We start from the raw sequence: 21,990 nt of genomic DNA, 5'->3' as shown, positions 1-21,990 counted from the left end.
GTACCAAAGTTTCCCATCTGACCTTTCGACTTGTGCTGGGGTAACCATTTCAGTATAGCCCTTGTGAATGACATCATTAAGGAACTCTGTGTATTCCTTCTGGTAGTTTTGATCTCTTTTGAACTTTCTTTTCAGATTCATGAGGCGCTGTTCTGCCACTGCATGGTTGTTGGGCATTGTTGGGTTGTCTGATTTGAAAGGCAAATTAATGCAGTAATGACCCTCTTTGACTTTGACTGACTGGTTGGCAAAGCCCATAAATCTTTTGTCCTCCAATGACATCTCACTTTGTTCCTCATAGGCCTTCTCATTGAAGTATGTGTTGTACTGACCAGTGTTGTGCACAAACGCGTTCAAAATGACGACGTTCGTGCGTTCGTTCGTTTCACAGGAGAACGGTAATGTACCGAGCCTCTCTTTTAGGGTTAGTTCCTTGTAACTGAACGAGTTCATCCTGAAGCTAGTGAACGGCCGAACGAATGCCTAACAATTGCGTTCTTTTTATGTTTTGTCCAGTGATGTCCACACAATATTGTGAAACTTCTTGTGTTGCCTGATTTGCAATTTATTCAACTTTCTGGGCGTCACCGGTCAAAATGAGCTCAGAGCACCGACGATTCTAAGGGGGGTACGTTTCAAAATTGGCAACCCGAATCATTACATTAACAAGCGCCAACTTGCCCCTTGCCTTGTTGTGTCTCGCACAGTGCGACTAACTAGCCCATAAAACGGTCCCATGGATGGCATCCAACTGACGGGGCAAAGTGCGAATATTTAAGTGAGTTGCTCAGATCCTCAGCCTTCATTACAGTTCTCGCCTGTGTTTTGTAATTTGTTGTATTTTTGAACTGCTGATGCACAAAGGTTCAGTCAGTATAAATAAATGTTGCATCTACAGTGTGCCTTTGCTATATCTCTTATTTCACTATCTACGGACATATTTTCAGCCATAATGTCTATTATTCTGTAATGGGCTGTAGCAATTCTGGTGTATGCTATGTATAGCCTAATGGATTAATAAGAGGTGGTTATATTTCAAAAAACATAATGGGATCAGAGCAGCACATTCAAATAACAAGACTAGGAGACCTGGCTCCTGCCAGACCCAGAAGACCATTTAAAGACCCTCAGGCCTTTGATGTACCAGCTGTGGGTCATGTTCAGAACATGTGACCTCTCCTCAGTTTTCTCCCTCAAGCTCTACTTTTCTGGGGTGTTATCCACAAAGCATCAGCCATGAGCTGATCTTTAATGCTCATCACCTCTCTGGCCTGAGCTCCCGTCAGCAGCACAGGTGAAGTCATCTGTTCTCAACAAATTCCACACCATTTATCATGCCAAAACTCAATGGGAAATATTGTGAGATATATACACAATATTTCCCATCGAGTTTTGTCATGATACATCAAGGCAAGGCAAGGCATTATTTGCGGAGAAAAGCAAGTGCAAAAATCAGGTTTAAATGAAATAGGGTGTATACACAATGGCCCCCCCCACAACCGTGGAGTGTGCATTCTTACGATTAAAATAATAAAAAATCGGTTAAGATTATCGTTATGTCTGTGGTCTCCCACGTTCATAAAATCGGTTAAGATTTGAAAATCCTCTAGTCTGCACCTCAGTCAATGAGCTTGTAGATAATTTCAATTCTAAAATTACAAATATTTTTGATGCCATTGCGCCCACTAATGCTGGCCGCAGACTAGAGGATTCTATAAAATATTAACCGATTCTATAAACGTGGGAGACCACAGACATAACGATCATCTTAACCGATTTTTAAATATTTTAATCGTAAGAACGCATACTCCACGATTCAGTCAAGACGCAGGACCGCACACTACACAATTTCAGAGTGGCGATTCATACCAGGGAAATGCGATCTCCTTGGCTATTGTGGGTTTCCACTCTAAATTACGTAATCATCCGGATTTTAAATCCTAAATATTAAACATGTTTGATATTAATCAGGGCAGGCTCTGAGCCGATCGGGAGGTATAAGATTGGATCTTAGAACCCCGCAAAGTACAAGAGAATCGGGGCTGAAGATCAGGGCCGATCAGCTGTCTAGCCCAAAGCTGTACCCCGATTCTCGGGAGGAGTGAATTGGACATACGTAATAATTAAATCGGCCCAGATTATCCTGTAGTGTGCGCACGGCATTACCTGCAGTGTGGTATCCAGTACCCTCTGTGGTCTCCTTTGGAACCTTCCTCTGGGTATGGCACCTGCCACAGGGGTAGATGATCTGCTCTGTCCTTTGGTCGAATGGACATTTCTCATTGGATGTTCGTTGTTTGAGCTCCTGTTTGCACTGCTTCCTTTGTACTGGCAATCTTCACATCCCCATCTGGCCTCATCTTCTCCTCTAGGTAGGCATTCATTCCATCAACTAGGGTAGAGTTAATTTGCACTTCAACATAAGTTAACACTGCCAGCTTAGTCGCTCTATCTGTCTTCTTATCTCCTCTTCCCTCATCTCAAAGGCATGCCTTTCCTTTAAGGAAGCTGCCTTGGCTAAGAGTTCTGCTTGTTCAGCCAGCGCTACCAGATGAACTGATCTGACTGAAGATGAGCCTGAATGGTAACTAGTCTAGACCTACTATAGTCTTTGAGGAGATGCTAGACCTATGACTGTAAGGGGATGCTGTTAGGGTCAAACTTATAATCTTTCTCTGGGGAATGTTGAACAGAGGCAAGTTCATCTTTGGTCTCTGGGGGACATTGATCAGGGTCAAGTTCATCTTTTTTTCTCTGGGAGACATTGAACAAGAGAGGATTGTAACCACTTGCTAACCTTAATCTTGAACCCTTGTTGACTTCTGCCTTGAAAACAACTGCATAGTTGGTGGTACCATTTTCCCACATAAGACCAACTCGATCGGTCCCCTGATGGACTTACAACTAACCAGATTGATCACATCCTAATCAATGGGAAGTGGCGCAGTTCCCTCCAAGATTTTAGAGTTTTCCATGGTGCGGATGCCAACAGCGACCATCACCTGGTGACAGCTAATATCAAACTGAAACTCAGGAAAGTAAAAAAAAACTAAAGAGACAACTCGATATCAGCAAACTGAAATGTCAGAACATCAACAAAGAGTTTGTGTTGGAGCTGAGAAATCTCTTTGGTGTTCTTAGCGCCAACTGATGAGGACACTGATATCCACACCAAATGGGAAACCATCAAGAACACCTATGTTGAGACAGCTACTAAGATCCTGGGGCCTCATTTATAAACGTTGCGTAAGTACAAAAGCGTGCATAACCCGGGCGGCGGTATAGCTCAGTTGGTAGAGCAGGTCGTTCAGTGATCGTAGGGTCGGTGGTTCGAATCCCGGCTCCTCCTGACTACCTATCGAAGTGTCCTTGGGCAAGACACTGAACCCCAAATTGCTCCCAATGAGCAGCCACGCGCCTTGCGTGGCAGCCGCCGCCATTGGTGTGTGAATGGCGCTCCGGGCCAGTGTAACAACTGGATGGGGAGCGCGTTACAAATGCAGTACCTACCTACCTACCTACCTAACCCATGCTGAGCAACTTTCTAAGCAACTTTCGGTATTTATAAAAAACGAGCTTAACGATAAATTGGCGGAAGGTGTGCGCACTCCGACCCTCCCGTAACTACGATAAGCAAGTTTCTGGAGAAACAGGAAAACGCGACTCCGATGGCAGAGGGATGGAACTCGGGAAAGTCTGTGAAACACATGACATATTGAATAATAAATACATTGGTCGCTACAAGAAACCCTCTAATGTGTCACACAGTTTAAACAGAATCAATCGCCACCGTAGCCTAATCACTAAATAATGTCTATGCTTTGGATGTGTCTGTGAATTGACCCATTTGTGTCATAATATAATGTTATGTTGTAGGCCTCTTCATTTATAGGCTATCCCGTGAAGCATCACGGGCAGTAGCCTATGAATAAAAGCCACATTGCGTTGATAACACAACACAACACGAGCATAGGCTAGTAATGATTCCGTATGTCGATGGCCGACAACTATAATAAGGCCTATACCGCACCAAACAAATGTTGCATTCGGCGTTGGAGTATATTTATTCAGTTAATCATTTATTAAGTTAATTATTCGTATGTTTAATTATCCACCTATTCATTCGTTAATGTAGGCTATTTATGTATTTATAGCCTATATTTGATTAGACTTTTATGTAAACCCAAATGATCACTGAGGCAAACCGCAATTACAATGATGTTCAGCAACGGTGAATGGAAATGTCCTACTTGAGGCAACTGTAGGCTACATTAGGCTATATTGTACATCATCATATATCCTCATATTGCCATATGATTGTCATGTAGCAGGCATGTGAGGAATGTGGGCCTAAAAACGCATGTCAGTCATCATGTAAGAACACAAGGGAGCAAGTTAGATTATTAATCGTCGTGTGTGTAGCTATAATTACGCTTTATAGAATCACATGAAACCCATCCATGGACCCCATATACAGTATTTACAAGACCTCGATGCAGGCACTATAGCTGGATTATAGTAGGCCATGACGCACGGGGCCTTGGATATAGATGTTCTAATATGTGCTTGGCTATGCACAGATGTTCTAATATGTGCTTGGCTATCCCGCAACATCAATTGGAGGCACGCAGCTTCTATAGGCCTACAGAATGTTTTGAGAAAGTATGTGAAATGCATGATATCCCGGAAAATACACAAATTGGCTGCTGCAAAGAACCCTCAGATCTGCCGCACAGTTTAATTGGGGATAATTGCCTTAAGTAGTCACTATAGGCCTACATGTTTGAATTGTTATGGATGTCATTGTAAATCGACCCGTTTATACCTTGATAAGTTAGGCCTTTTAATCATGGGCCACTCTGTGAAGCATTAGGCTACGTGCAATATAGATCCAAACCCCATTACCCATGCAACAACACTATAGGCTTATACTGATTATCAGTTTGGATATCAGCAGCCAACTAATAAGGCCTACTGCACTAAACGAATGCCAATATAGCCTGCATGATAGATAATTAATTATAATCTAATTGGGACCACTCAGGCCTAACAGGTGCTCTAATCAGTCGTGCACATGTGAAATCATCGTTCCGAAAATAACCTTTTGGCGCGTCTTTTCCTCATTGACCAATACCTCCACCTCGCACTCAGTAAAATTTCTCTTTCTCTTTCTGCCTTTTTCACCCGGCTCCATTCTCATTGCATATGTATTAGGGGTGTATCACTAACCATTTATAGGCAATTGTGGGCGTTAATTGGGGTGTGATCAGAACGCGCGTTCACGTGCGTCAAGTTAAGTGTTGATTGTGATTTATAAAGGGCAGCTGGTGTTGGCATGGCGTAAGTCAACATGGGCTGTGATACGCAGTGTTTTATAAATCTGAGATTTTTTGTGCGTATATTTTTGCACTTACTTAGCTAAGCAATCCTAGTTACATGGATTCTACGCAACGTTTATAAATGAGGCCCCTGGGCTACAGAGAAAAGAAGAACAAGGACAGGCTGATACTGTGACTTGGCAGAAAAAAGAACAAAGTAAACAACTTAAGATGCTGAACACCAAGTCACAGAGGCTCCAGAAACAGGTCCAAGAAGCCTATAAGACCAAGGATAAGGAGGTCGAAAGGGGGCAAGGAATGACAAAAAACTTTTGTTGAGAACTTGCCTGCTGTAGCACTCTATGGGTTAGAACTATAACTGGTATGGGAAATATCCCCATATGGAAAGAATATGTATTTAATACATTAAGGGGCACCACCCTGTTTAGGGAAACTGATAACCTTTATGAATAGTCAAATTTATCAATCTCTATCTGAAGGAGGAAGTCTTGGCTCAATCAAGGGACCTAACAATGAGGTGATGACGCTACAATGACCTGATCAAAGCTTAATAATATTTTTTCTTCTTTGTCGTATGGGTATGTTGTTGCGGCCTCTCTCCCCCCAGGCTTGGGGCCGAGGGGCTATCCTTTTACCACCCCGAGCCTGGGTGAGGGGGTCACCCGGGCTATATATCCGGGCACACCTCCAGGAGCCATGTCACTGTTTCGTCATCCATGACCGTCAGGCCACGCATTCCGTTGGGTGTCCGATATATCGGACAGTCCTGGATGACGTGGTCTGTGGTTTGTTCCTCGGTGCCACACTCGCACGCCGCACAGGATACCAAGGCCCATCTGTGCATCGATGAGCGGAAGTGTCCGACGCCGGTCCGGAGGCGATTAAGCCTCCCCCACGCCAGTCTGGGTAAGTCCATCCTGTAGGGGAAGAACCGGCGACCGGGATGAAATCACAGAATCTGGAGGTGTTTGCCTTCAAATCCGCACGCCAGGTGTAGTCCGCCCATCCTGCCTCGCTGATGTTAAGATCTCTGCATTGCTGCAGGAGATCCCGTGTGGCAGGCACAAAAGGGTGTCTTGACTTGAGATGCCGGGGAGGCTCCGCTGTTGCAGCGAGCCTGTTGTGGAGCAGGTGGTTAAGCTCCACGGCCCGGCAGGTGAGACGTGCTGCGGTTCCTGTGCGACGGAGAGCAGTGGGCTGGATGCCTGCAAGGATGGGAAGGTTGTCCACAGGAGTGGGACGCAGGCATCCTGTCACAATGCGCAAGGCTTCGTTGATAGGCGGATGATGAGGTGGGTGTGAATGCTGTGGCACCACACCGGTGCGCAATATTCACTGGTCAAGTAGACAAGGTCTAGGGCTGCCGTACGCAATGTTTTTGTGCCGGCACCCCAGCCTGATCGAACCAGTCGATCATGAACGCCACAAGAGCTGTTAACTTCTTGCACAGTGACTCGAGGTGTTGGCGGAACGTGAGCGACCTGTCCAATGTCACTCCGAGATAGGTTGGTTTGGCGCAGCATGGCAGGAGTGTTCCATCGATTTGTATTTGGAGATCACGTTTGGCTACCTTGTTGTTAAGGTGGAAGGCCGCCGACACTGCCTTTGCCTCACTGAGCTTCAATCTCCATTTCCGGAGGTATGCCGCTAGTGTCTGCATGTCCTGGCTCAGGGTCTCCTTCACGGTCTGTCAGTCTCCAGCAGAGTACTCCAGCGCGGGCTCGTCTGCGTAGGTATACTTCCTGGAGACTGTGTTCGGCAGGTGTAGATGTTATAAAGGAAAGGGGCCAGGACATATCCCTGGAGGATGCCATTCTTAAGGCGTCACAACCTACTTCACTGTCCACTACCGGTGGGGGTAAAGCTACAGTTTTGGACAAGCTCCATGATCATGCTGACCATATGCCTGTCCGGCAGCAGGCGGAGCAGCTTGCAGGTGAGGCCGCAGTGCCATACAGCCATCAGGTCTATAAAGATGGCTTTGGAGTCATCAAGGTGACTTGATCTACAGTCGATCTCCCACGTCGGAACCCGGCCTGATCCTGTGGGAGCAGCGGGTCGATGATTGGTTCGACGCGGGCGTAGATGAGGCATTCGAGAATCTTGGCTAAGGGGATAGTTAACAGAGAGATGGGGCGATAACTCTTGGCGTCCCCTTCAGACTTGTTCGGCTTAGGGATCGCGACAACTAGGGCTCTTCTCCAGATTTTGGGGATCTTGAGTTGGCGCAAGCAGGAAGAGAGGAATGCTCTTATTAACCAGGACTTCAAGGCAGGCGCGGCATGGAGTATAAGCTCAGGGCTGATAGAATCAGGCCCCGGAGCTTTCCCTGGGTTTACATGCTGGAGGGCAGCAGCGAACTCCTCTGGTGACAATTCACTGGAGATGTTATGGTCACTAGAACTTGTGGCCTTCCAGAAGTCAGACAATTCTTTTGCTACGAGACGTGACGATTCGCAGCCTTTGCCCTCGTATTCTCACTTTTCACAAATTGTGATGTAAATTTGTTTGCAGAGATGGAGCAGTGATGGGGCGAGTGTCTGGACCTACCAGTGAGGTTGTTAAGGATGCTCCATGCCTTGCGGCTGGAGTGTGAGGAATTAATAGCCTCCTCCCAGTGTTCTTGTCTCTTTCGGCTGAGTCTTGACAGCAGGGCTGAAGCAAGCCTGTCTGACTCAGCTCCTGGGGGGGCCTGGGACAGATAGGACTGACAGATTTGCAAAACAGATAGGTTTGAACATTAATACCTCCAGAGCCCAAGTGATGTGCATAAATTCAACACCACATGCACCAATAACCGTGGATGGCAGCTCTCTCGATTATGTTAAGAAGTTCACATATCTGGGAAGTCTATTCAGCAAGAACCATACATGCAGTAAAGACATCAGCATAAGGCTTGAGAAAGCTTTCAGTGCATTTGCTTGTTAAGTCAGTTCTGCTGTACGGCTCAGAAAGCTGGCAAGTAGTTGAGAGTGACATGAAGAAGATCAATGCATTCCACAATGGATGTCTCCGGACGATATGTCACATCTTCTGGCCGGAAAGGATTTCCAATGAATACCTGTATAAAAAAACAAACTGTCACAATGTGGTGCTGGAAATTAAACAGTGCCAGCTCCAATGGCTAGGACATGTCCTCAGAATGGACCAGGACTGTATTCCCAAAGTAGCCTTAAGATTGACTTCACCTGGAAAGAGGAAATGAGAGGCCAAAAACAACCTGGCAAAGAACTGTGACGTCGGAACTGAAAACGGCTAAACTAACTTGGGGCGAGGCACAACATGCTGCACAGGATAGGACCAGATGGAAGCCGATAGTCACAGCCTTACTGTATGTTCCTCAAGGAACAAAGAGGATTAAGTAAGTAAGTAAGAAAGACACCAACCAGACTATTGTTGACATCTGCTGTATTTGAGGAAGATCACTAAGGGTCAGCTGGAAAGGCAGTGGAGGCAGAAGTCACAACCCACTGGTGTGACCAACATAGCCTCTGTTTGATACTGTAGCTACAGATGCTTACCTTGGATAGCTTATTCCACAGATATCCTTGTTATTGAATGCTATACTATGGAACTGTTTGAAATGTTGAGTGTTGAGCAACCTACCTTTGACTCTGCGTCACATCCTTCTAGACCTTCCAACATGGCACCCTGTTGAGAGAAAAGAATCAGAAATAGAACGTTAAATGGTGTCTCAGGCTCCAACTAACCATATACAATTATCCCAGAATATATATATACAAGGCTCATTATGTCAGCATGGGCCCAGAGGACAATTTAAATCCAGTAATCTAAACACATCTGTAGCTTTCTTGGGAGGGCCTGAACACAATACAAGTGTAGTGACTCACTCAAGTCCTTACTTGTTAGGGTACACACTAGTCATTAGGCTCAAAATGGACCGGATGGGCCTCTGGCTGCTGCTGTGAGCTTGCATACCTTCTGGAGGGCCGAAGCAAAGGTCCATCTAAAGTCAAAGGGTTGAGTACTGTGCACTCCCATATTCTGGTGGTCGACGTTGGTTGTGGAAAGGTTCATTTAAAGCCTTTTCTCTCTATGAACAGCAGCCACTCACTGTTTAATATATCTGTTACAGGGCCAGATGATACGCCTTTTGATCACCCGTGTGCCTGGGGCCTGGGGGCGGGGGGGCGCGTCTGAGAAGGTAAAAGCCCAAAGTGTCAGAGTGACCCTGGACCGTGCTCCGATTACCATAATTGCATTTCAAACTGGTCAAGTCCGTAGCAAGAGTGGAGCAATCAAACGGCCAAATGAGGCATGGAGCGTTTTAGACGGCCTCAAGATTTCATTACAGAGACAGGAAAAGCCGACAGAGGGCAATACCAGGGCAAAACTATTGCAATATGTATGAATACATGATGACATTGAAATGGGGGGAGGAACTTGTTTCTCAGTGATGGGTTTTATTCCCTTGGCCGAGGCTGCTTTAGCAGTGATGTGGTGCTATTGTTTTCGAGGTATCTTTTAAGATTGACACTTGAGTGTAAGGTATCTAGCTTTATGGAACACTGCATTATGTCACCCTTAGGGGACTGTGGAACAGGGTGGAGACACACAACATCAACAATAACACAATCATAAGCAACTGTCCTTGAGGAGAATAATGTCATATTGACATATGGTTGAATTATGTTCCTATTATCTTTGAATTCACCATTCTGACAGAATTCCTAAACCACTCCATGCATAAAATCTCCTTCTCTGAATGATTTAATATATTTTGCAGGCGAGATAACATATCCTGAACAGCCCATAAATTCTGCATAAAAACAAGTGGAAAGCGAGGCTTACCCCGAGAGTGACAGCAGGAGGATGGGCTTTTGGAACACTGCAGTATTTGTTAAGATGTTTTTCTAAAGATTTTCCCTGTCATTGCTAAGACTGCGAGCAGTCTAAAAAAGGGCATATCTTACCAAGAGAAGCAGGGTATCCTAGCAGCTGAAGCGTGCACTATTTGTTGGCAAGGTAACAGAATATGAGCTCACAAAGAGACTAGCTCTAAACATGTTGAAAAAACAGGGCAGAGCCGCAGCCCAGAGATGCTTTGGCTTCACTTCAAGCCCAACTTGAAGCGCAACTTGAAAAGATGAATAACACCTTCGGAGACTTCATAAGACATGCATGCATCACAAATGATTTGTAAGAAATTCGCTACTCCATAGTGGGTGTCATAGAGGGTCCTCACTTCATCGTCATCCCTCTCTCACCGATATTTGATAAGCCTTGTTATAGCATTACTTTACGGACTGAGTGATCTATGGTGACGTTAAGAGGATTTGTGAGGAGCCAGTGCAGGTATTAATCCAAACTCTGTAGCTCACAACATGGAACTGTTATCAAATTCAGTGCATTAAAATCAAGGTAAGATCAGTCGTTCTTTATTCTCTCATTTGCTCACAAATTAGGATAAATTGTTTAGTCGTCCATTGTGCGCAGTTAGGGTTTTGGAGATTAAAATCTTACAGTTCCACCCTTCTCTGTGCATGAATGATGCATATGTGAACTCAGCATGAACGTGTGGGCTCACTGGGGAGGCTGCGCACACCTGCGCTGACTTTCTGTCCTGCTGGGCATCTCTGCTCACATCTCCCAGTGATTCCTGTATCTGTATCATTTCACAATCATGCCATTTCACAGTCAACAACCAGAGATTCAAATGGTCTACCAGAATCGTTCATCAATTAATTTAATGCAATACATTTGTTTAAAAAAATGTTTGGGTAAAAATGCTCTTATACATCCTCAGTTATTGTCAATTTGTCTTATTCTTCTATGCAGTTCACATTGTTCATAATGAACTATTTTCTTTGAGGCACTCAAGACTCAATACATTTTAACTTTTATTTCTTTGTAAAAGGACAGAGCCATGGCAGCTCTGATGAGTCATCACATCAAAACAAAGCCACCTAATGAGTTTCATGTGTTAGAGTATGACGTAAGGGGGGCATAAAGGCACAGTGACAAGACATTTAATGCAGCACACAAGAAATTCCTCAGAATACACCAAGATCCATCTCGGTTAGCTACAATTTCATCTTCAATTGCCCTTGGACATGTACAGTATGAAGTATGAATCAAGGCCAGAGCTTCAATCAGTGTTTCTCTCTTCAAGGTCCAATTGTAACATGTTTCAGAGCATTGAGACATGTACCTGCACTACCTTGAAATTCCTGCCAATAAATTGAAAATAATCAATATCTTTCTCTTGACATGACATACAGTGGTCACTGAGCTACTGGGAAAAATAGTGTTCGCTGGTAGTTATCTGTCTTTCAAGAGCTAGGAGTCAAGAGACATGTCACCTCTGGGGTACATGACATTTTCACGTCATAGAGAATGTAGATTTGAATAGGTCCAAGTGAGGACACCACTCTTCCTCATTCGTCTTCGTCTTCCTCAGGCCCCGTAATCCAGTTCAGTAGAGGCCCCCGTTCAGGGGGGAGGGACGGCTCGATCCTCTGCCACCGATTGGGCGGCCATATAATGTGGGAGGCTCTGCCATGCACCAACCCCAGAGACACCTGTGGACGAGGAAGTGGGTTACGCTGAGTGGCTACCATAAAAAAAAAAAAAAAACATAATTCAAGACAGGGCTCTCAGCATAATATTGTAGTTAGTAGTTGTAATATTCCAGGAAAGTAAAAAAGGTTAAAAAAAAGATTACAAAATAGGAAAGGCTAATTCAAATTGTCAAATCATGTCTAAAAGCCAAACGCGGAGGGTCGTTGTTTTCTCACACATTCCTTCCTTGGCAATTAAACATTTTTCACAAGGTTTACAAACACCCTGGCAAATGTCAACTGCGATTCATAATTGCTCTTATCTTAGAAAAGTATTTACAAGTGAGCGGCGGGGCATAATTATTTTGCTTTTCTTGAGGCTTTTGAAAAAAGGTTAAATTTGCCTCATGCCCCAGGGCTTGGTGAAGACAGGAATAGAGGTGTTCTTCCTGGAACCCCCATGTTAATACTGTCCCTCACCTGATGGAGACCTGGAACACCTCGTACAGCCCTGAGTTTCTTCTGACAGCTTAGAAAGAAAACATTTCTACACGCCAAAACAATCGACTTTAATAGTGTGAGGTCAAAATGACAGTAATGACAGGATTAATAATATCCTTTCTTGAGGGAATGATGCTTGTTGTTAAGGGAATGGCACAGTAGAAAACAATGAACTGTATTGGAAATGATTTTAATTGGCCGGAGTGTCGTCTTCCCTTAGCTTACGCTGTACAGCCGGTATCAGGAGAATCTCAGTACCATTCCTTGAGATGCATTACAGAGGCTCTGTGCTCTGATATATTCCTGATAGAGATATGTGGCCTGCAGCAGGTGATGGGGGGGGGGGGGGCTTTAGAGGGCGAGGGAGGCCTGGTCTGGGGATCAGAGTGTGATTTCCCTCCCAGCTACGCTTAGCCGATATTCCACAGTGGAGCTTCATGAGTAGGCGCGCACACACACGCACGCACACACACACACACACACACACATTATGTTAAGCCTCTACTGGCACAAAGCACACACACAGGAGTGCCTGCAGCACATACGCACGCGCACACACACACACACACACACACACACACACACACACACACACACACACATCTAAAGACACACAGCTGAGGATAATATAATGCCATCAGTAGTGAGCTATGGGGCCTGAACACTACTATAACTCCAACATCTATGACCTTGGCGAGACGTCTCTCCATCAGCTCCAGAGCACTGGACCACAGACTGGGAGACCTATTGCCTGGTGGTCAGCTTACCGCGCTGAAGCATGTCTGCGCTCAATCAAGCACATAAGCAATGTTGAGTCGAGGGCAGAGTGTGTTACATGGGGCTTAGTCATACCAAAGTTAGCCTGAGCCATTTGAACACGTGTCTGTACTGTATGTGTGTGTGTGTGCGTGCGTTTGTGTAGAGTAGACTGTCTGTGCTTTAAGTGGGTGCTGAAGTTGGGGGCATTACTATTGTGATCTATGGTCCAACAAGTATTACGAATCATTCAAGGAGAAGAAAAAAATGTAGAAAATATTTCAACGAGCCAGCTACAGTACAAAGAAAAGGCTGCACTTGTGTGTTGATATGCACTCCTGTGTGGGAGGCGACCGAGACATGGACAAAGGCACAGCCGAGGCTGTTGGTAAACAACACAATAAAATCTTCAGATGCCATTTCAAGGCTGCTGAAATACAGAGAGATAGCCTGGAAGGCTGAACTAACCGTTTCCCTCACAGTAGAGAAATGGCTGCCAAGGCCTTGTAGTCATCAGGGCTGCTGACAAATGACTCCTGAATACCAATCCTTCTGCCTCAGAAGAGGCCAGGCGTGGAGGAGAGAAAGAGAGGGAGAGAGAGAGGGAGAGAGAGAGAGGGGAGCTAGGGATTCATTTATTCATACGGATTCATTTCTCATGGCCGTGGTCAGGGTTGGAAACTTCAGGCTATTTGTTGACTTGATCTGAAAACGTCTGACCGTCGACAACAAATGCGCTTGTCCCCCCCCCCCCCCCCCACCCCGAGATTCCTAGTGTGAATTTTGACCTACAGTAAAATGAAATGTCAGATTTCACAGCATTGTCGCTTGATTAGTATTATAAATTATGCCAAAATATGCAGCCTCATATAGTATGTATATATGAGTACTTATAGTAGTATATAATCCTTAGTATTACTGGAATTATGGAATTATGGAATTATGTGGATGCATGAAGTATGTTTAAACAGGAAGACCAGTGAGTGCTTCACTATAGTTGCATTGCTTCACTAAAGTTGCATTGCTTTGCTATTGTTTGTTCTCCCTCTCATCCGAATGCACAGCCACCAGTGCACAACACTGCAGGCACTCGGCATATTTCAAGCTACAATAACTAGGTAATCACATTTGGCTAAAAGTATGACTGTGATATTTGTTAGGTGCTATCCAGCTTGACAGCTTGCTCAACGACTACATCTCACACAGCACTTTAAACCCCACCTCCGCTCCCCTGGGTGCACTAACAGCTATTGGGTTATAGACCCGTAAAATAACAGGGTGGGCGGGGTAGGACGAGGGGCAAGAGTAGGAAAACAGAGGGAGAGAGAGAGCAGAAAAAGGGAGGGAAAGAGAGAGGGAGAGAGATAGGTGAGGGAGGAGAGAGTGTATTTAGTGTGCATGTGTCAGCATGCATCTTCAAGACCAAAAGCGACAGGAGGAGAAAGCACAAGAGAGGCTGGAGAGACAAGGAAGGGAGAGAGCAGTTAAATGCTTCACTGAGATGGCATGGTTACCCTCATGAGAAGCGTACTTAAATTAGCGAAGCATTTAGCGAAGAAAATTTGTGAAGAACTTTGCTGCCTCTCCTAACGTATTTACTTTGTCTTTATGTATGTATGTGCTGTGACAGAGTGGTGAGACACAAATTTCCCCAAGGGGATTAATAAAGTATTTACCAATCGATCTATCTATCTATCTATCTATCTATCTATCTATCTATCTATCTATCTATCTATCTATCTATCTATCTATCTATCTACTAACCTTCAGCTCAGTGGGCCTCTCACACGTCAGTGAAATCCACTTTGGTTTTGAGAGAAATGTAAATCTTGCCAACACTCAGGAGGTATTTTTGAGTGCATTCTGAGGACATTTACTGAGCTCTTGCACATATATTTTAGGAAGCAGTTTATATACTCTATCAAAAACCATTATGAGGATTATGTGCAGCCACACACACTCTTAAATTTTTCATAACACTTCCAGTCGGCCAGAAAAAAAAACAAAGCATGAATAGTGCAAAGAGAGAATGCATGAGTCCAAATAAAACAGCAATCATCTACAGCGGCTGCGTTTGTGACTGGAATCGCTGTAAAGATCCATAAATTCTTGTTCCGTGTTTGAGGAGACACGACACAAACAAATGACACCATGTCAGTGCAGTGCATATTGAGATAAGTAGCCTCAATATCTATTCTGAATAATTGCATGCATGGTGGCCTGTAGGCCTACAATCACTGTTCTGTGAAAAGCCACCGAAAGACCATATGGAGGGCTTCCATTTCCTGCAGGTAGTCTATCTGCATTTTAATTTTAAGAAAAACTAACGCCAGCCAAATCCCTCCTGTTTCTATCAAAATTGAAAATGTAATGCTCTGCTGGAAACAGACAGTGATCCTCTCCCCAAAAAAATGACTTCAATCACATCATCATAATAAATCCTTGCACCAACCAGTGGAACTGATAAGACCCAGTTAAATGTCAAGTACATAGTTGTGCTTTTCCACGTTTGCAAAATTAACGTTTTCATTGTTTTTGCATATACATTTGAGTCTCTGATGGGCCTACTAACACACAAAGTATGAAGTGAAACAACCCAGTCATTTTGTTGTGGTCAGCCGAAATGAAAACATTAGAAAAAAAAGTCAGTCCCAGCAAGCCATTCAAATCTCCCGTGTCAATTACGTCACAGTTGGGGACCTATTATAATAATCCCGCCCCCATCTGAAAACCTTCAATCACATGTGTTTGTTCACCTGGCTATAAAGGCTGACATTATTTGCAGGTCCCGCTAGCTAGCCTAATGTCTATGCATGGGAAATGATCTGTTCTTGGATGTACTAAGCAGCACAGATTGTCTCCCAGGCTCAAAGGACAGAAAAGCTGAGTGGATAAATGTAATTTTTGATGGCAACGTTCCCGCTGAAATTGGCAAAACACTGGCAGTGTGTGAGCCATTTTTTGCCCGGTTGCTTTTCCAACCTGGGTCAGTACAATGCAGGATTTTCAGATAAACTCTTTCTGAATGATCAAGCAAAACCAACTGTCCGTGTAAATTATGCAGAAACTGTAAGTAATTATGCTGTGTGTTTGGTTGCATATAGTACTAACGCTAGCTAGCTAACACGAACAAACTCCCCTTTTGCCTCAACCCGGATGCTCGTCACATCATATGTTAGAGTAACGTTTTGTCTAGCTAACAAATGTAGCTAGAGGTAACAGCATGCAACCGTGGAGATAATAACATGGGCACTAACGCTATCATGTTTAGTCAGGGAGAGAGGACAATGAAATGTGTCACAGTGGCATCGAGTGTGGATGGTCCAGGCTAGCCAGATGTATTTTAGGTAGCATTGCACCGTCAACAGCCCTCGTTCTCTAGCCTGCCGACTTGCACTTAGGATGAACTCATTTGCATATGAAAAAGCGCTCAATCCGCCCAATCTGATCACGTGGTCAACAGAGGGGTATAGAGGCATGCTAGAACGCTTATTCTGAGTGGTATTTTCAGCAAAAATACTCAAAGACTTACATTAAATTGTTGAAAATTAGCATAATAGGACCCCTTTAAGGGATTTGACACAGATAACACCCTGCATCCTGCTCCTGCCCCATTCCTTCTATGACAGTCATGAAACACTGTGTCACACCAAGGCGGGCTCCATCACTCACTCCCACTGCCTCAGCCTTCCTTATCTGGGACACATTTGTTATCCCATGACAAGGCGGGAGATGGAGATGGGGGCAGGTAAATATGAAAACTAACTGCAAGTAAAGGCGTAGTCCCACACACGCGCGCACGCACACACACACGCGTGTGCACACACACACACACACACACACACACACACACACACACACACACAGAAGCTGCAGGGCTCCAGAACCCAGCGATGCCTGTCACACACTAATAGGAGGACAGACTGGGAGTGTGTTGCTGTGTGAAGCAAACGGCTAGTTTCCTCTGAGGGGAGGCTTGGTTCTAATAAGCACACAGATTATATATATCTATATACATATATATAGTCCAAGTTTTGTTCGCCAATGCGTGCCATTCAATTATTTCACACGAGCACGGAAAAGCACTCCCCCAGGCTATTCAGGGTCCAGGGAAGCTGGCCACCCAGCAAGAAACTAGCGGTGCTTTTCAACGGGCAAGACCGTGCCTGTCCTGGAGCAAGGTGGGGGGGGCGCGGGGGTATGACATGCTGCGCCCTACCGGTCCAAAGCTGTTGCTGTCCAGACTGTGGCCGTGATGGTCCCCCTCAATCCAAAAGTGGCCATCAGGCACTCTCACATAGCGGTTCTTATAGCCAAGTGTCCTGGGGAGAAATGGAGGGAGGGAGGGACCGAGGGAGGGGGAGAGAGAGAGAGAGAGAGAGAGAGAGAAACAGAATTGTAATTTACATTTGTATGATTTCCTATCTGAAAAAGGAAGTCTCAAAAAAATCTACCACTAATCACATTGTGTGTTTGTGTTGATTATCGTTTCATTATCTTTCATCAACATTCTACTACATCATCCCTCAAACAATTCCCTCCTCATATCTTCCTAATCTCACAGTCTAAAGATCTATTCCCAAAACGTCAACGATGCCATTTAAGGATACACAGTAGAGCAGGATAAAACCCATTTGGTTAGTAGATACAGAGAGAAAATTAAAAAAACTCCCAGTCTATCCTCTCTGATCAGTTTCCCTTAAAGAGCATCTCTGCTTTAATCAACTCTTTCAGCATCATCTTGGGAAGGAGAGAGTCACACACGCCATCAGTCGTCTGGACACTTAGGCACGGGCGTGATTTGCGATTTATCAGAGATACATGGTGAATTATGGGAGAAATGACTTTTTAAATGAGAACTGGGTCTGGGATTCCATTTCACTGCTCTCGCCAGGACTCGGGGTGACTGGAGAAGCCAGCTGTAGGCCTTGGATGCATAAATATTGATTTGGCTTGGGAGGTGAAATTTATTGACTTGTGCAAAACCAGTTGGAAGTTCAGTGTTTTTGAAGGGCAGCAGTGGCTGCAAATTATGAATTCAACCCTTTGAAAACAAAATAGTGTGTGACCTTTGTGGGAAAATACTTGTACTGTGTCATACATAGGATTATAATGTAATATTGTATTCTTATCATGCCAGGAAATAAAACAACATTGATGGAGACTTACAAAACAGCCAAAATAGAACACGGTTTAAAATGTATTGACGTATTAATACAAATGCACTGTATAATGTCAACATTTTATGTGGGTCAATGACGTATAAGGTTTTCAAAGAAGCATAAAATTTAAAGTGAAATTACACTTTGCTAAAATGATTTTTATGTTCATTAGTGTTATCTATGCCCTTATATTACTTGTATTTAAGAATAAAGTCAACTATTTTTTATTGTGATTCATATGAATATACCCTTGAAAAATGTCATTCAGTATAACACTGATAGCCCTTTTCCACCAAAGTAACTCTGATTCGTGAACCGGTTCGGTTCAGAATTCTTGGAACCTTGGTTCTATCTAGGGAACGGGCCACGTTTCGACCAGTTTTGAGCAGAACCGTTATACGTCAGCAGCCTGGAGATATAGGCATGTGTAAGTTGTTTAGGTGGTGTGTCACAAAAGAGGCTTGAGTAGTCTACTTCAAATATAGTAGGCCGTTGTCATAGAATTTACAATTGGCCTCAAGACCTTTCTATTCCAAACACCTTAAACCTTTGTCCAACCGTTCACATAGCTGTGCTAACCTACAGGATGGCCTCCAGGAGGCCATACACCTAGAAATCTGTCTACACCAGAATAACCATCCTTTGTCCCTTTGTCTCCAAGAAATTGCCGCCTTTTCCCATGTCACATGTCTGTATTCTCGGCCACGCCTGCCATTTCATATGACGTACAATGGATTAGCCAATCACATCCTGGAAGCGCTGTACCTGTGTTTTGCTTGAATATAAGGCAGCGCAAGATCAGGAGGCTTCACTTCTTTCTGATGAACCACTCTGTGTTTTATCTTGAGGTCCTTTTGCAATCGTATTGTTTTCTTAATAAATCTGACTGAACCTTTTTGTGCGAACCTTGGCAAATCCTTTATTTTTGACTTAAGATCAAAACTTCTTCAACACAGTCATCACACTATTGTTTTAGGGATTGTCAATTATAATTTGTATAAAGTTAGTTCGATGGCTAATTCAGATAGTTGGCACTTAGCATAGAGAGATTCACACTTGGGAGCCTTCCTGGCGCACATTTACACATAGCTGGAGCGGTCGATTACCACTCTTATCATGGAGTAAAGCACAGTTGTTTACAGCCAATCTATAGACCACGCCCGCGATATCGTCACGGTTCGCTCTGAAAAACCTACTATTTTGGTGCCGGTTTGGAACCAACTTTTGGGTTCCCAAACTCATTTCTTTTTGGTCGAAATGCTCAGAACCGTTCAAACCGGTTCCTTCTTGGTGGAAAAGGGCTATGAGTGTAATAAACACTATGAGTGTTTCCCCCCCCCCCAAAAATGTAAGTTTATAATCTGTACCCCTCATACACTTACAGATTTCTGTGCCAAATTGCCACTCCGACTACCCCCAACTAGTGCAGACTGCTGCCGACTAGGACAGACTCGGCAGGATTGTGAATCATGTATAAAATCGGGCATAATATCTCATAGTGTATCCTCACTAAAATGACACATCACTACTGCCCACAAATACTGATTCAATGTGATTCCTTCAGCAATAACAATAATGACCCTATGAACTATTATTAGTTGCAGCATAAAAACGGCAACATGTTTCTGGAGTTCTAAACTAGTTTGCCCTGATGAAGACCGTTAGGTCGAAACATGTTGGCGTTTTTATTCTGTCCAAAGCCATCATTCAATAAAGGCTTTTTAATCTACACTCTTCCTGGTTTTTACTTTCCAGTGCCTGGGACCTTTGATATTTTTGCCAGTTCTCTATTTCCCAAACGCCCAAGAGCACCGCTTCATTTTTGAACTGAAAAACTAACACCAGCCAAATCGCCAGGTGGACTCTTCTTCTAATTACTAACACAATTATGCTATGAGTGTTCATTTATATTTTTGGATGAATTTCTACATTTTTGTCATTACATTTTTTACACGTCACGTCTTTGACCCATGTACACTTTGTCCTGATACCTACAGTACCTACAATACGCAGCCCCAACACGATGGGCTGGTAAGAATTCAAGGGCTCAAACAGACCCAGTGCTGGGCCCTGTCAAACATTCATTCCCTCTTCACCTTTTCGCAGTATTGGTTTTTAGAGGCTGATAAATGTTGCAGAGGAGGTTGAAGAGAGTTTAATGTAATACAGGGCAGAAATCCTGATGGGAGGGTCAGCACACCCTGACATACCCAGCGCATACTGTTACCAGCTGAAAGGGAAAAGCTCCTAGTTAAATTTTACGTGTCATGTCGACTTTACCGGCCACAAAATCCTACTGTACATCTATCTGAAGGACATGGTACATGTAGCAAGGAATATTTTTTACTGGTGAAATTGTTCTAGCTAGAATTGAGTTCAGCTTCATTTCTAAGAATGTAGTTCTGAAGACTCCAAAGCACATTGTGTCCTTCACACACAGCGCTCCACATTTCCTTTAAGTGTAGCAGAGCAACTGTAATCAAGGGTTGAGCTCTCCGGCTCAGCTGTGGCAGAACACTACAGTACAGCAGCAGAAAAAACACCGTGACTTTGTTTCTCAACATCACGCGGGGTTAGAATACCCTTGATTTATGCCTCGTCGGCGTCTTTCGTTTGCAGATGAATCTCTGGAATGGCCCTCTATATCTCCCCGCAAAACCCCCCGCTCCCTCTGAGTGGGGGATGTAATTGGCAAAGAGGGGGCTCTTCCTGTCGCGGGCGGAGGCGGTGGCGGGCAGACGGTCCCTCTGAGTGTAGCTAGATTAAAAACATAGATGTGATTTATGCCGGGCCGGCCCACAGGCAAACACGGCACAGCTAGCGCTGTTTTCAGTGTCTACGCCAGTAAAGCCATCAAAGCCATGTTAATTATTCATCCCCTCCCCTACTGGTGACCTGTAATTTGTTCAGCGGCGCCCATCACAAATAGTTGCCAGGATAAATGATATGGTGACAATGTGTTATGAGACGTGGCGTCCGCCTTTGTCTGATTCTCACAATGTCCTTTCAATTAGAGCTGGGGCAATCAGACACCTGGTCTAGGTCAGTATACTATTCTGGTCTATACTGTGGTATACCGCCCTGTCAGGGACCATTCATTGAGCCATATACTTTTGTCACACAGACAATATTGTTTCGTTACTCACCGAAGTCAATGGCATTTTTCGAAAGATGCAGACAGTAGCCCCCCCCCACCCCCCCACCCCCACAATAGAGGAAGCAGCATGTGAGATCAAATGATTGGGGTTGCGAAGCCAGGCTAGTGGAAACCATAATAGCTCCATGAGTGGACACTGGTTGTTAGATTAAAAGTTGATTTTAATATATTTATATTTTTAATATTGTCTGTAGATGCAGTAATGTAGGTCGAGTGAAAAAAGTCTATGGTGCAATGAATGGGCCCTGGCAGGGCGGTATACAGTACCAGGGTATAGCCCCAAATAGTATATCAACCTGGACCAGGGAGAAATCAGACAGTGCTATGCTCAGCCAGGGCTCACATTAGATTCATTTTGTAGTTGAGGTAAATTAATACAAAGTTTTGTCAGTAATTTGGTAATATCATCATTGGTAGTTTATTAATACAGTTTTGCTAACTTTACTTCCCTTGAGGCCTTGTGTATAATTCATTGATGAGGGTGGCATAATATTGATTACAATCTAGTTGAATGTATGAGATGAAATGTATTGTTTTTGTCTCAAAGCATGCAC

The 21,990-nt window shown here is 44.2% G+C and overlaps 1 protein-coding gene across 2 annotated transcripts in view; it reads right to left on the bottom strand.

Moving 5' to 3' along the window:
• Positions 1 to 11,158: 11,158 nt before the first annotated feature.
• The window catches only part of immp2l (inner mitochondrial membrane peptidase subunit 2), a 98,647-nt gene continuing 87,815 nt past the window's right edge, over positions 11,159 to 21,990 (bottom strand). For both annotated transcript variants that reach the window (XM_084451149.1, XM_084451148.1), the window contains exons 5-6: positions 17,337 to 17,439; positions 11,159 to 11,881 (exon numbers count right to left, since the gene is read on the bottom strand). In XM_084451149.1, the coding sequence (XP_084307275.1) occupies positions 11,738 to 11,881; positions 17,337 to 17,439 (247 nt within the window). In that variant the 3' untranslated portion in view covers positions 11,159 to 11,737. The remainder of the gene's footprint in view (positions 11,882 to 17,336; positions 17,440 to 21,990) is intronic.

The sequence above is a fragment of the Borostomias antarcticus genome (assembly GCF_949987555.1).
Source record: "Borostomias antarcticus genome assembly, chromosome: 16".
Classification (NCBI taxonomy): Eukaryota; Metazoa; Chordata; class Actinopteri; order Stomiiformes; family Stomiidae; genus Borostomias; species Borostomias antarcticus.
Note: the sequence above shows the minus strand (reverse complement) of the source record. Positions and strands in the feature narration are given on the sequence as shown.